The sequence below is a fragment of the Strongylocentrotus purpuratus genome, unplaced genomic scaffold (genome assembly GCF_000002235.5).
Source record: "Strongylocentrotus purpuratus isolate Spur 01 unplaced genomic scaffold, Spur_5.0 spur5_scaffold_12, whole genome shotgun sequence".
NCBI classification, from domain to species: domain Eukaryota; kingdom Metazoa; phylum Echinodermata; class Echinoidea; order Camarodonta; family Strongylocentrotidae; genus Strongylocentrotus; species Strongylocentrotus purpuratus.
In genome coordinates this window covers 19422527-19433989 of record NW_022145597.1, presented here as the reverse complement: position 1 = coordinate 19433989, position 11463 = coordinate 19422527, and the positions used below count along the sequence as shown (strand labels likewise).

Sequence of the window (11463 nt, the reverse complement as noted above, 5' to 3'; positions counted from 1 at the left end):
GAATCGTCTATTTCTTGTATTATAATCATGTACGTCAGTAACAAGATCGAAGTTGGATTGAATATAATGATTCGACCTAGTATGATATATTTTATGCACGTGATGCAATATACGAGTTGTTTTGAAGCAAAAACTTTGGGGGGCAGAAAAAAAATCGTGTCATTTCAGCAACACTTGTTAATCACTGATATCGAATAAGAATAAAATCACGTTTCAATGTTATTAAGCCCCCTCATCAGTACGTCAGTGCCCCCGTCCCCGCAGAAATTAACAGTAAAGAAAAGAACAAAAACAATAACTTGCATGGTGTCGACAGAAACTGATCAGTTATCTTTTTTTGTTTTACTTCGACGCTACCATAGCTTTAATTTCTATACGAATTTGGATCTAACTTTGCTGGAGTAGAGGACCTCAGCTCATCGAATCTGGCAAGATGACGCATCTTTTGCCACATGAATTGAGGCAATTAAAACGGCCCAAACTTGGGCCCCCGGGCTATTATCCTCAGGACCCGAAACAGAAAGAGGTATGTTATATATATATTTTAATAAACTATCTGAATTCTATGATTTAATGTGTATATTTCGTTTGCGAAAATGATCGCTTGATCTCTACGCCGGTTCCGGTGTGAAGCTTACCGTGTTCACTTTGTTGGTGAGCTGAGCGGCTGGCGTCGGGCGAGGAGCGAGCCCGAGCAAGCACGATTGCAGCTGCAGTGGAGGAGGAGGAGAGATAGAGAGAGAGAGAGAGCTACATCTGTATGAATATAGAGCATAACACAAGTCTGTGCACCTGAGATTTGATTTTACTTGAAACCTAATAAAATCTACACTAGACTTTTTCAAAACTCACAAGAGTCGAATCAAAATTTGAGCAAGAAGTTGAAGAAGATTGTAATTTTTAAAAGAAAAAGTGACTTGCCTTGAAGTTTGAGTTTAACATTTTAATTTTTACGACTTGCATGCCCCATAATTAAGAATAAGAAGCTATAAATCATTACTGCACACTCGTGACTCATTTATCATTTCATGTTTGGCTATTTTTGAGATGGGAGATTGCCTTTCGAGGCTTGCTAGTTGCTAGCTAAATCTCGAATGGCTGAAATTAGACCTTTTCTCAATTTTTGTTCGCTTTTGCAATAGCGGGATATAGACTCATTATAATGTAGACTTATTTGTTAAAAATTATGTGGATCATGATGATGAAAAGTTTGTGTTTGCTGCATCTTGTTTTATCATAAATGTTATTGACATCAACAAGTCCAAGGCCAGGCCGTACTTGCCGCTCACCCAAAAATGTGTTTGTGATCAAATGGGTTACGTTTATAATCTCCCTTTCAAATGCTGGGCCATACAAACCAGCTTTGTTGTTTGAAAACAAATGAGCCCTCTGCCCTCTCATTCTAACCCATCCAACATATTTAAAAAAACTGATATGAAACGTTGGGCTTTGCTTCCATATGTTGCTGTTGACAGTATAATACCTTGCCGGCATACAATTAACATTTAAAAGCTTTGACCTTAAATCTGTTGGTAAGGAATCTGCAGTCTTACATGTACTATGTAGTGTGCAATTTAACGCTAAGATGTGATGTGGGCCTGGAAGATAAATTTTAATGCACTAATTAGTTCACTCCAATAGATGACGTATACAAGCGAATTGATAAGCGCACTGCCACTGAACTATAGTATTTTGTCATCACAAAATGTCAGTGTTAGACTGTGCTAGGCCTGTAACAGATGATCGGGTCGGGGGCCGATTTTGAGCCGATCAGGGGTGATCAGATAATAATTTCTGATTGCCGATCAATAAAAAAGATCGAAAAAAAATTGGCAGAATTTTTTTTTTTTTAATGCGGAAAATTTTCAAGTTTTGGGCTATCAAATGCTTTAAAAAAAATTCATAGCTGGGATTATTTTGTCATGTGGCGGCCCGCATGTTTTGCCTCTTCTCTTAGACCAATATTATTAATTTTAAAGTCCTGAAAAGGCCCTAAATATCAACAAACAGTCTAGTCTACAACAACTCCAAATGACAAAATAATCCCAGCCATGAATTTTTCGGGCATTTGATAGCAAAAAACTTTGATAGCCGAAAATTTTTCGTCATTAATAAAAAATAAAAAAATCAGCTGATTTTTTGGGTCGATCTTCCGATCCGATACCGATCAAAGGTGCGAGGGTGTCGCTCTGATCTTCCGATCCGATCAGAGCCCAAACTTACAGGGTTAGACTGCACTTATACACAACGTATACTGGAGCTTGTACAGTTACGTGTACGAGACTACAGTACAAGAGCATTCATAAAAACATTTTTTGACCAAATTAGCTGATTTTTCCCCTTCTTTTCTTTGTAGGATGAGCTGACAACTGTAAATGTAAAGCAGGGTTTCATCAATGGACCTCCTCATAGTCTCTCAAATGAGGTAAGTTTTCACTTCAACAATACTTACATGTACAGTACATGTATATTTATATGTTTTCAAATAATGGAAGGAGAGTAAAGCAAGTCGTATATATTTGTTTATTCATTTGTCTTATTTCTAATACCAAGTCGCTCACATGTGATTGAAACACTCCTTTTCTTTATGGCCCTGTGTATTAATACACAATCTGAATGAATATTACCATGAAAAGTATATCAACAACCATCTGGTTTCGAAAGTTTAGCAATTTTTTTAAATAGGGTAAATATTAACAAAAGATAAGTTCAGCTCTTTTCTGAAAAGTGAGAAAAGTTAAAAGCAAATGAGAGAAGTGTATGATAATATGGAATGGGTCTCAAGGTGAAATGTGAAGTGGTATTTAGTTTTATTTTTCTTTATTTTCCATTAATTTATTCTTGTGTAGAAAACCATTGAAGCCAAGGAATTAGAGGAGTAATAGTGAAAGCATGGGAGGATTGCTCTTAAAAAGGTTGATAAAAAAGACCTATAGTTTTTATATGTATTCAGAGGTAACACAAAGGAGAAGACTTAATTTGAACAAAAAGCGGGAAACGTTTTTAATGAAAAGCTGCTGGAAAAGGAGTAATTCTGTATGCCTGCTCAAATTTTCTAAATAATAAAAAAAAATATATTGTTCAATTTAACTACAGTAGACTGTTTAAATGATATTTTAGTATACACTGTAGTTAAGTGGATAGCCAAATTAATATGTATTTCTTTTTCAAAATGGTTTAAAAGGTAGTTTCACTTTGTCAGCTCAGCTGAGACCCTCTCTCTCGAATGACAAGAAAAATGCATTGCTTCATTCCTGCACTTACAGTGTATATAATTGTTTCTTTCTTAGTATAGAGAGAGAGAGGGAGAGGGGGAAAAGAAATGTTGAAAAAAATGACTTAAATACTCACTTTCTTGTGAACAGTAAAGTATGTTAGTATGTTCTTATTCTTTTGAGAGAGAGAGCTAGAGAGAGAGAGAGAGAGAGAGAGACGGAGATAGACAGAGGGAGGGAATTGCCATTGCAAATATTGTAACCTACATTAATTTGTCTTTATCTTCTCTTATTACAGTACGGGACAGGAAAAAACTGCAACATCTACAAAAATAAGGTATTGTATTCCACTTCATTACCGATACTTGTGTATTTTAGTGTGCCTGTGTAAACATGTACAGTATACATGTACATGTATGTAGTCTGTATGAAAATGTTTATCAATTACAAAAATAGCAATGATGTACATTTCTCTTCACACCCAATATTCCACATCAACACTGCGACCTTGATTATTTCTGGGCTTCTGGCACTATAGAACAAACACCATTAAAGGGCTTCTGTTGATTGGTGTACATGTATATATTGTTCTCAACGACAACAAGTATTAAAAGCCCACCATACACTGTATATGAACATCGGTACAAATTTGATTTATTTTGAATCTTCATTTTCCAAAAGTCAAATATGGTTGTTGAAATTTAACATACAATGTATGTTTGTCTCCTACATACTGCATTATGTAGAAGACGCATCATATTGACTTTAATTTTTTCCTAATTTTGGGGTACACCAATGAGGGTAGAAAAAGATACACACTAGGGGGGTGTTTCATAAAGCTGTTTGTAAAGTTACGCATGACTTTACGAACAGCTTGTATATGAAGTGCCAGATAGGATGCCCAAAGTTTTTCCTGATGTTTTCACAAAGTGTGACTATATTTCCAATAACCTCAATTAGATTAACGCAAAAATATACTTTGTATTAAAAATGTTTGTTATAATAAGAATGTTAATCTACATCTGCACAGTTCAACTTTATTTGATGCAGTTAATAAATGATTGAGCATCCCATTTGGCTTTTCATATATAAGTCGTTCTTAAAGTCTTGTGTAACTTTACGAATGGCTTTATGACCCCCCCCCCCCCCCTGGTCTATGAAGCTCCTGCGTCTTCAAAAATGAGGGAAATTGCTTGTTTTAAAACTGAAGATTCATTCCTCACCATTGAATTCTTATTCTTATTTTCAAACTTACAAATCAAACTTCAGAGACATGCTTTATACTTCATGTTAACAAATTTTTGAATGACAAAAGATTTTGATTTTACAAAAGAGAATAGCCATAAGGCAACATTCTTTTATCAAACGGCTCACTCCTGGATCCTTATAAAATGATCAGTCAAATGTTGCTTTATTTACTGAGACTATCCAAAAATTTTCATAAAAAGCCTGCACTATTTTCCAGTACAGTCAAACAATTTTTAAGTACTGTAGCCTACGTGATGTGCAGCAGTACGTGTAGAGGTTAATTTGCATATACTGTGTGAGTCAAATGAATAAATGCATAGCACTAAACATTGACGCGTGTAGAGGTAAGTGCACTTATCTCTGTGTGCGCTAAAGTGAGCCTATTAAACTTGAGGTTTATATGTCAGTGAAAATGATACAAAATAATCTTGAAATAAGTTCTTTTTGCATCAAACAAAAATGACCTTGGAGTGATGTTATAAATAGCAAATGATGCATGTTTTCAGTCATTCATTAAACAATCTATTTGTTCTCATTGTGGCTATGTATATATGTACCTAATATGACAGCCTCAATTCAAGGGTAGTCCATGTCCATGAGGGCTTTTGATACGTAAAAGCAACAGGTTTGAATTTTGATCCAGGTTTTTATTCATTCTCACTCAAAATTCTTTAAGAAATAAATCAAATAATAGTCAGGAAATGCTTCAAAATATGGCTCAGATTACACCAGAGTAAATTTTAGGGAGGGGGGATGCCTACAGAGACAAAAACGAAACGAGAGAGTACTTTACATGACAAAGATAGGAGAACACTGTCACAATACAACGAGTAGACAATGCCAAAACAAAGGTGAGAGATTGGGGGTACAGAAAATAATACAAAACGATGAGCTTGCGTGTGGTTTAAGAAGAGGAGAACAAGAGAGTTATGAATTTGTAATCAATCAATCAAAAGTATACATTGTATTATTCCTTCTACCAGTAATATTTGAAGCTTCCTAGAATTCGTTCACCATTCGCTTGTTTTTTAAATTTGTTTTATGGCTCTGTTTTTTTTTAGGCTATGACCAAATAGCTAAATTTGAGACCCTGGATATTTTAAAGGCCCACTGCACTACTTGTAGCTACTTGCGCCCTCTATAACAAACCATGCCTAATCGGTTACCATTGGTCCCCCATGATCCTCTTTTTCTTATGTTAACTGAGAGCTGAGTTGATGAGATAAACACCGGTCCAGTGACCTTGCAGGGCGGTCTAATCCGCTCTGTAAACTAGTACTGATACGCTTTAAAATATAAAGAATTAGAAATCAGTTGCACATTTTCTTATAGCATGGATCTCCCACAGCAATCAATTTGCATTATGTGCATGAGGTTAAACTATGAAGAGCATATTGTTTACATAATTTTGTAACTCAAATTGACATTTCATTTTGGTTGGAGCTAAAAAATGTATTCAGCCACAAACTATATGTATTTAGCAACAAATTTTTTTTTTTTTTTTACATTGATGATTAATTAGCATGGGTGGAAAAGTTAACAGTAATCTGATTCGTCTCCTGTATGTTGATGGACCAGTGCAATTGAAAACAGCGTTTCAGACGTTTCATCTTCTGAAACCATGTAGACCCTTATTTAACCCACTATAGAACAATAATTTAATGAGATTTGATATGGTTTGTATACGCTTATTAGTTACTCCAAGTGATTATATTACAACAAATATCATTAGGTTATAGTAGTGATACAATGTTAGAAATATACTCAAAAATTGAGAAAAGTTGTCTCATTTTCTGCAAACACTTTTGTAACGTCTGAAACAATTTTCATTTTGAATTAGCAGAAATTATATTCCACATACTAAGAATCTTGCTCTACGATTGGTCATAAGTAAATCATGTGATCAAAGATAGTTCGCCCATCATTGATGGGAGAAGCAAATAGTTTGTTGCCCTTTGTAGATAGTACTACTATCTACAAAGGGCAACACACTTTTACTGAAGATAGAGGTACTATCTACAAAGGGCAACGCACTTTCACCGAAGCTTATCCAAAAGCGCACTAATAGTCCAGTAGACGGTACCATATACCATGTACATGACCTGGAAAAGTTGATAAGTACAAGGTTTTTTTGTTGATTTGTGTTCTAGACGGGTATTGAAGTAAATTCAACTTGGTTGCCAGCTTGGCAACCTTGGGCAACTTTTTTAATAGCCATATTAGCATAATCATCTAATTAGGATATGTGCAATATGTAATAATGTTGCTAATCTCAATCCTGGAAGCTGGTGGAAAAATTCCTGGAAAAGTCATATTATCCATGTTTTCAGGCTTCCTGGATGAAGATTAGCAACATTATTACACATTGCACATATATGCTTATTAGGCTAATTATACTACATCTACATGAAATATCTTCTCATGAATTAATGATTTTTCTTTCAAAAGTGATTTACAATGTTGCATTGCACCATTTTTAGGCTTTATAAATAAACAATGACAATGAAGTCCATATATTGTACACATGCTAATTAGCTCATTATGCTCATTGTGCTATTTAAGACAATTGCATTACTTGGAATCAAAAACTGGTGTCATAAATGGATTCCTCGTCATAGAAAACCCTTGAAAAGTCATATTATCCATGTTTTCAGACTTCCTGGATTGAGATTAGTAACATTATTACATATTGCACATATATGCTAAATACATTATTATGCTAATTAGGCTATTTATACTACATATACATGGAATATCTTCTCATGAATTAATGATTAATCTTTCAAAAGTGATTTGCAATGTTGCATTGCACCATTTTTAGGCTTTATAGATAAACAATGACAATGGAGTCCATATATTGTACATATTATGCTAATTATGATATTTAAGACTATTGTATTACTTAAAAATAAAAATTGGTGTCATAAATATATTCCTTGTCATAGAGAACTCTTGAAAAGTCGTATTATCCCTGTTTTCAGGCTTCCCGGATGAAGATTAGCAACATTATTACACATTGCACATATATGCTTATTAGGCTAATTATACTACATCTACATGAAATATCTTCTCATAAATTAATGATTTTTCTTTCAAAAGTGATTTACAATGTTGCATTGCACCATTTTTAGGCTTTATAAATAAACAATGACAATGAAGTCCATATATTGTACACATGCTAATTAGCTCATTATGCTCATTGTGCTATTTAAGACAATTGCATTACTTGGAATAAAAAACTGGTGTCATAAATGGATTTCTCGTCATAGAAAACCCTTGAAAAGTCATATTATCCATGTTTTCAGACTTCCTGGATTGAGATTACATATTGCACATATATGCTAAATACATTATTATGCTAATTAGGCTATTTATACTACATATACATGGAATATCTTCTCATGAACTAATGATTAATCTTTCAAAAGTGATTTACAATGTTGCATTGCACCATTTTTAGGCTTTATAGATAAACAATGACAATGGAGTCCATATATTGTACATATTATGCTAATTATGATATTTAAGACTATTGTATTACTTAAAAATAAAAATTGGTGTCATAAATATATTCCTTGTCATAGAGAACTCTTGAAAAGTCGTATTATCCCTGTTTTCAGGCTTCCCGGATGAAGATTAGCAACATTATTACACATTGCACATATATGCTTATTAGGCTAATTATACTACATCTACATGAAATATCTTCTCATAAATTAATGATTTTTCTTTCAAAAGTGATTTACAATGTTGCATTGCACCATTTTTAGGCTTTATAAATAAACAATGACAATGAAGTCCATATATTGTACACATGCTAATTAGCTCATTATGCTCATTGTGCTATTTAAGACAATTGCATTACTTGGAATCAAAAACTGGTGTCATAAATGGATTTCTCGTCATAGAAAACCCTTGAAAAGTCATATTATCCATGTTTTCAGACTTCCTGGATTGAGATTAGTAACATTATTACATATTGCACATATATGCTAAATACATTATTATGCTAATTAGGCTATTTATACTACATATACATGGAATATCTTCTCATGAATTAATGATTAATCTTTCAAAAGTGATTTACAATGTTGCATTGCACCATTTTTAGGCTTTATAGATAAACAATGACAATGGAGTCCATATATTGTACATATTATGCTAATTATGATATTTAAGACTATTGTATTACTTAAAAATAAAAATTGGTGTCATAAATATATTCCTTGTCATAGAGAACTCTTGAAAAGTCGTATTATCCCTGTTTTCAGGCTTCCCGGATGAAGATTAGCAACATTATTACACATTGCACATATATGCTTATTAGGCTAATTATACTACATCTACATGAAATATCTTCTCATAAATTAATGATTTTTCTTTCAAAAGTGATTTACAATGTTGCATTGCACCATTTTTAGGCTTTATAAATAAACAATGACAATGAAGTCCATATATTGTACACATGCTAATTAGCTCATTATGCTCATTGTGCTATTTAAGACAATTGCATTACTTGGAATAAAAAACTGGTGTCATAAATGGATTTCTCGTCATAGAAAACCCTTGAAAAGTCATATTATCCATGTTTTCAGACTTCCTGGATTGAGATTAGTAACATTATTACATATTGCACATATATGCTAAATACATTATTATGCTAATTAGGCTATTTATACTACATATACATGGAATATCTTCTCATGAACTAATGATTAATCTTTCAAAAGTGATTTACAATGTTGCATTGCACCATTTTTAGGCTTTATAGATAAACAATGACAATGGAGTCCATATATTGTACATATTATGCTAATTATGATATTTAAGACTATTGTATTACTTAAAAATAAAAATTGGTGTCATAAATATATTCCTTGTCATAGAGAACTCTTGAAAAGTCGTATTATCCATGTTTTCAGGCTTCCTGGATTGAGATTAGCAACATTATTACATATTGCACATATGCTAATTAGATGATTATGCTAATATGGCTATTAAAAAAGTTGCCCAAGGTTGCCAAGCTGGCAACCAAGTTGAATTTACTTTAATACCCATCTAGAACACAAATCAACAAAAAAACCTTGTACTTAACAACTTTTCCGGGTCTGAAAAACTTCTACAGGACTATAAAATAGGCGTAATTAAGCGCGCATTACCAATGAGCGCAATTAAAGCAAACACATGCGCGCACCGTACCCTCAAGTGGTTGGGTTAAACTTTTAACCTTTTTGGTGTGAATTTGGGCCTGGTGTCTTTCATGTAGATGCATACCGGTACACGTCCTTTTCTTGTTGTAGTTATATTGTTTTTAGATGTGGAATATAAAGCAAATAATCACCTTTTGGTTTCAGGCGATGGCAAACTATCACTTCCTCGTCGATCAGAATGTATACGCTATCTTTCCTCAGCTTCACTTCGGAAAGATAGCTACATCCAGATCGCCTTGGAAGTGATAGTTTGTCCCATCACCTTCACCAACGGTAGTTATTTGCTTAATATATGAGCTGCAGGACCTATCTATCATAACAATTTTTGAACATCTCAGAGCAGCTACCCAACATCTCAGAGCAGCTACCCACAAAAACAAAGAAATTTGAAATCCATTATTACAATACCATTTTATACATGTACATGTAGTTAAAACACATTTTTCGCTAACAGTTGTAACGTCGGATTAATAAATTAGAAAAAGAATGGAAAAATCCACAAAATGTGCACTGTTTGGTTATCACCACAGCAATCATGCATACATGCATGTACATGTATCATGTAATACCAATAATACCTCATTAGATAGATATTTCCGAAAAATGCAATATGTTGTGGCTTACCATCCTTGAGTGCATGTTGCTAATTAATGAGCACTTTGTGGTACATGTACATTCACTGTGCATTGTAATTTTCGTTCGTTGGCTTACATGTATGGCTGTGTTGGAAACCAACATGAAGATGTTTACAATTTATACATACTGGTGGTCCGTATAACCAAGCCCTGTTTCATAAAACTTGATATCAAGAACAAGTTACAAGCTACTGTTATAAGCTACTGAAATCAAGGCATCTGATTGGCTGAGAGCAAGTTTATCATAGAAATTAAGCATTTGTTATAGATAAAAAGTTTTATGAAACGGGCCCCTGGATGAAACAATCCTTGCACTTGGAGTCCAAAAATGAAGCTTGACACAGGGTATACATGTACATAGGGAAAAAAAATAACATTCTAAAATTTGTTTTGCATTGAACTCTATGCAAATTTACAGGGGCTCTTTTCTGATTTTCGGGGGTCAATTGGCCCCGAGCCCCCGTGTATTTTTTTCACTGTACATGTAGTTCCATCAATCTCAAATTAATCAGTCATAACCCCAGGGATAATCCCCTTGCAATATCTCAGAACAAACTATCTTTAATAGTTACAATTTTATAATCAGCAACACATACATGTGAGGGGTACAGGGGTGTTATGGACGCTACGCAAGGGTTAGTTTACTTGCATCATTTAACATGATATGCATGAATCATGCACTTTTGTTGGTATTTTCCATGCCATTCGTACACAAGAGAACAAAAGCATTCATTCCAACCCATGCAAGCAACACAACACACACACAAACATGTATGTCACAAAATGGGATCAGAATTGATAAATGCAATATATTTTAAAACCTGTAACTTTAAAAAAAAGCCAACAATACATGGGTACATGAGATGAGTTCCTAACTTTTGTTCCTTATGTTTATAAATGTATTAAAGAAACATCTGAATGCTATTAAATGTAAACAATAGTTTCATGAGACAGGAATTCTGAAATATTTTGTGTACAATATCTTAAAGTGTGTACATTTTGCATGTCGGCTAAATATAGTATTCATTAATTATATGAATAGAAATCTGTAAACATCTGTCTGTATTTTCTTGTTTTCCATTGTTTGGAGGTTCATTAATGAATTTAAAAAACAAAAGACATCTCATGATTCTCATCCTTGCTTTCATTGCAATT

At 33.6% G+C, this 11463-nt stretch overlaps 1 protein-coding gene across 4 annotated transcripts in view; it reads left to right on the top strand.

The window, feature by feature from the left end:
* The first annotated feature begins 389 nt into the window (after positions 1 to 389).
* Positions 390 to 11463, top strand: part of LOC763796 (mediator of RNA polymerase II transcription subunit 12-like protein) — a 68668-nt gene continuing 57594 nt past the window's right edge. For all 4 annotated transcript variants that reach the window (XM_030982021.1, XM_030982024.1, XM_030982022.1 and 1 more), the window contains exons 1-3: positions 390 to 526; positions 2357 to 2425; positions 3514 to 3552. In XM_030982021.1, the coding sequence (XP_030837881.1) occupies positions 434 to 526; positions 2357 to 2425; positions 3514 to 3552 (201 nt within the window). In that variant the 5' untranslated portion in view covers positions 390 to 433. The remainder of the gene's footprint in view (positions 527 to 2356; positions 2426 to 3513; positions 3553 to 11463) is intronic.